We start from the raw sequence: 3,841 nt of genomic DNA on the forward strand, positions 1-3,841 counted from the left end.
ATGACAGTTTCACTCAAAAGGCAAATATTCACATGGCCAAGGACCTGCCCAGAGAATCAGCATTAAGCTTCTGCCAAGTTTCTCTCTAAGCACCATCAGCACAGCAAGGACGACACAGGTGTTCCTATAGCTCTCCAGTAACAGTGGGCATCTCTAATGCCCCAGCATTTGCTGCATGTTTGTTGTCAAACTGTTCTTCCAAGTGAGCTCCTCACTGGCATGAGAAACAGGTCAGCAAGTGCTGTGTTGCTGCCTGGGTAGGAGCTATTGTTCCTACAGTGACTTGACAAATTGATGGGGAAACCCAAGCTGACTGGACAGGATATAAGTTCCCTGTCCGTACACCAGGTCCCCTTCAGATGCAGACTGGAAGAGATGAAGGTGTTCACACCAGCAGCACTCATCCTGCTCTTTTTCTACGCTGTGGATGCAGGGGCACGTGAATACACTTCTGTCATCACCGTGCCCAATGGAGGCCACTGGGGAAAGTGGGGCATTCGGCAGTTTTGCCGCAGTGGCTACGCCAATGGATTTGCGCTGAAGGTAAAACTCTCCCTGTTTTCTTTGCCTCCTGTTTCTGTGCCCTGCTCTATGTTTCCTTGAGGGTCTTCCCCAGACTCTGAGGGATTTCTAAAGTATCTGTCCTCCTGACTGTGGCATACTGCATGTCAAATTCTGAGCTTTTGGGAAAACGTAGCCACCAGAATTATACCAGCAAACTAAAAATATGGTTATCTACCAATTAATTCATTTGTTTTCAAGACAAGAGGACTCATATTGGATACAGTAAAAACAGAGCTACTGCCAGCATTGTTTTGTTGTCAGATTGGGCAGGGGCATGCAGGCATACTCATGTTCTGCCTGTGACTGACTTTGCTGGAGGAAGCCACATTTATGCCAAAGTCAGGGTTCAGTAGAGCTGGCAGCCTTCTCCAGTGTGTTCCCTGGAGCTGAGTCTCTGCTCTATCTGTCAAACCAAAAAGAGTTAAAAAAAACCACAAAGAAGAGCATGTTGCTTGTTTTACATAGCTACATAACTGTTTCCTAGTGTGACAGACATCTTTTCCTACATGCTTTTCAAGGTATTTTTTTTCAGTACAGAATAGAATAGAACCTTTTATGACAGGCACTCACAGGGCTTTTCCTGGGCCTTCTCCATCTTGCCTTTATCTCTGTCCGTGTGTTTCCCACTGCAGGTTGAGCCCTCCCAGTTTGGCAGAGATGACACAGCTCTGAATGGTATACGGCTGCGCTGCCTCGAAGGCTCAGTCATTGAGTCCTTGGTGGGGAAGTAAGTAACACTGGTTCCTCCCCCATCTGTCATGCACCATCTCACAAGATATCCCTAAGCACCACCATTTATAGAGGTCTCTTCTTTGACTTTCTTTTCTCAGAGCTGGAATAGAAAGTAAAATAATGCGAGTGGTTGACTATTTTATTTCATTCATTTTTAGGGCAATTAAATAGGGATACTTCTCATCACCACCTTCTTTTGCTCTTGAAATTTCTGCAGAGCACTGTGAACACTTTAGTCATGTTCCCAGGGCTACAGCCCCTCTTGGAAATCTGCAACATATGTGACAAATGAGGAGAAAGGGATTTTTAACCATATCTTCAGAAACTTTGTTTGAAGTCCTGGCCCTGCTGCAGTGAACTGTGCTCCTCAGGATGGCAGAGTGTGTGCTCTCACTGCTCTCTTACGCATACTTGTGAGCCAGGTCAGGGATTTATCATAAAACATGTGTTCCACAGAGGTTTTAGCAGAATCTGGAATTTTCTGTTATTTTTTTTTCCGATAAGATACCAATAAAGAGAAAAGTACATCCAAAGGAAGACACAGAGTGCATCAGGGCATTGTAATAGTCACTGCTGAGAGCTAGGAGCCATTAAACTTGAAGGCAGTGTGGAAAGGAGAAAGGGTACAACCAATGGCCTGCAGAGCCCAGAAATTCCTCTGTCTGCTTTTTTTTTGGCAGATGGGGTACCTGGACCAGCTTCCTAGTTTGTCCTACAGGCTACTTGATCTCCTTTTCATTGAGAACGGAGAAGTCTCAAGGAGGAGGTGATGACACAGCGGCCAACAACATCCAATTCAGATGCTCGGATGAAGCTGTTTTAGTAGGTGATGGACTATCATGGGGAAAATTTGGCCCATGGAGCAAAAGATGCAAAATATGTGGTCTCCAGACAAAGGTAGAGCCACCACAAGGATTTCAGGATGATACAGCGCTCAACAATGTGAGATTCTTCTGCTGTAAATGAGCACTTGCATGTCTTCATCACTGTCCCATACATCCCACATCACACATCAAATGAGACATCATCAAAACTTTGCTCTAACTTTATACAGGGAAATGTCTGTGAGTTGCTGACTAAATCCAGCTTTTTGATCTGAAGGGAAGAGGTGAGAGACAGAACCATGTAAGAAACAGCAGAACAGAAAGACAAAGGAAGAACAATTACAAACAGAAATGAAGTGGAGGGGAGAGACTCATTTTAGTGACTTAACTTCCTGTGGATTAATTCCTCACACCTTTGGTTTCTTGTGGCTTAACTTCTCCTTGTGTCTTACCATGCCATCTTAGAAGATACTTAGATCATGCCTTAAATGATAATACTTCTCATAGCCTCTGTTGCTTTACCATAACTTCTCAGTTACCCAAGTATATTGCATTATTAACAGCCAGTATCTCAAATCTCTGACAACTGCCTACAACAGTGGAATAGACTTCTCACCTTCCTTTACTCTGACTGGTGAGTTTCTTTCAAGTTTGCTTTGCCTGTTTGTTCCTTTATTTGAAACAATATTTGACCTCCAGACATGACCAATAGGGAAGAAAGGATATTAGTTTGGAGTTGTGCTTTAACCCAGCAGGCAGCTTAGCACTGCACAACTGTTTACTCACTCCCCACTCGCAGTGGGATGGGGGCAAGAATGAGAAAAAAAAAATCCACAATGTAGAACTCATGGGTGGAGGTAAAAACTGTTTACTAACAGAAGAGGAAGAGAAAACAATAATGGTAATGATAATATACATAGAATCATAGAATCATAGAATCATAGAATCATCATAGAATAGCTCAGGTTGGAAAAGATCTTAAAAATCATCAAGTCCAACTGCAACCTAACCATTACTACCCTAACTCTAACAACCCTACTCTAAATCATGTCCATATATATATATATATATATATACATATATATGTATGTATAAATCAGTCCACACACACACACATATATATTTATATAAGAGATGCACAATGCATCTCATCACCTACTGACTGATGCCCAGCCTGTCCTTGAGCAGTAGCTGCCTCCCACAGCCAACTTCCCTCAGTTTTACAGCTTCTGCATGACACCATGTGGTGTGGGACATCACAGAATCACAGAATCACAGAATTGTAGGGGTTGGAAGGGACCTCCAGAGATCATCGAGTCCAACCCCCCTGCCAAAGCAGGTTCCCTACAGCAGGTCGCACAGGTGGGCATCCAGGCAGGTCTTGAACATCTCCAGAGAAGGAGACTCCACCACCTCCCTGGGCAGCCTGTTCCAGTGCTCCGTCACCTCACTGTAAAGAAGTTCTTGCGCACATTTGTGTGGAACTTCCTGTGCTGCAGTTTCTGGCCGTTTCCCCTTGTCCTGTCTCCACTCACCACTGAAAACAGTCCAGCCTCACCATTCTGCCCCCCACACCTTAGATATTTATAGACCTGGATCAGGTCCCCTCTCAGTCTTCTTTTCTCAAGGCTGAACAGACCCAGTTCACTCAGCCTTTCCTCATAGGGGAGATGCTCCAGGTCCTTCACCATCTTCGTGGCCCTCCGCTGGACTCTTTCCAA

At 44.4% G+C, this 3,841-nt stretch overlaps 1 protein-coding gene across 1 annotated transcript; it reads left to right on the forward strand.

Annotated features, from left to right (window-relative positions):
- The first annotated feature begins 375 nt into the window (after positions 1–375).
- VMO1 (vitelline membrane outer layer 1 homolog) lies at positions 376–2,262 on the forward strand. The gene is made up of 3 exons (XM_048935492.1): positions 376–543; positions 1,197–1,291; positions 1,977–2,262. Exons 1-3 carry the CDS (start codon positions 376–378, stop codon positions 2,260–2,262), a joined length of 549 nt encoding a protein of 182 aa, XP_048791449.1.
- The last annotated feature ends 1,579 nt before the right edge of the window (positions 2,263–3,841 follow it).

Source organism: Lagopus muta, chromosome 1, assembly GCF_023343835.1.
Source record: "Lagopus muta isolate bLagMut1 chromosome 1, bLagMut1 primary, whole genome shotgun sequence".
NCBI lineage: Eukaryota > Metazoa > Chordata > Aves > Galliformes > Phasianidae > Lagopus > Lagopus muta.

Coding starts and splice junctions, on each gene's coding strand:
- VMO1 (XM_048935492.1), top strand. CDS start 376: ATGAAGGTGTTCACACCAGCAGCACTCATCCTGCTCTTTTTCTACGCT. Junction 544..1,196: donor CCAATGGATTTGCGCTGAAG/GTAAAACTCTCC, acceptor TTCCCACTGCAG/GTTGAGCCCTCCCAGTTTGG. Junction 1,292..1,976: donor ATTGAGTCCTTGGTGGGGAA/GTAAGTAACACT, acceptor TTTTTTTGGCAG/ATGGGGTACCTGGACCAGCT.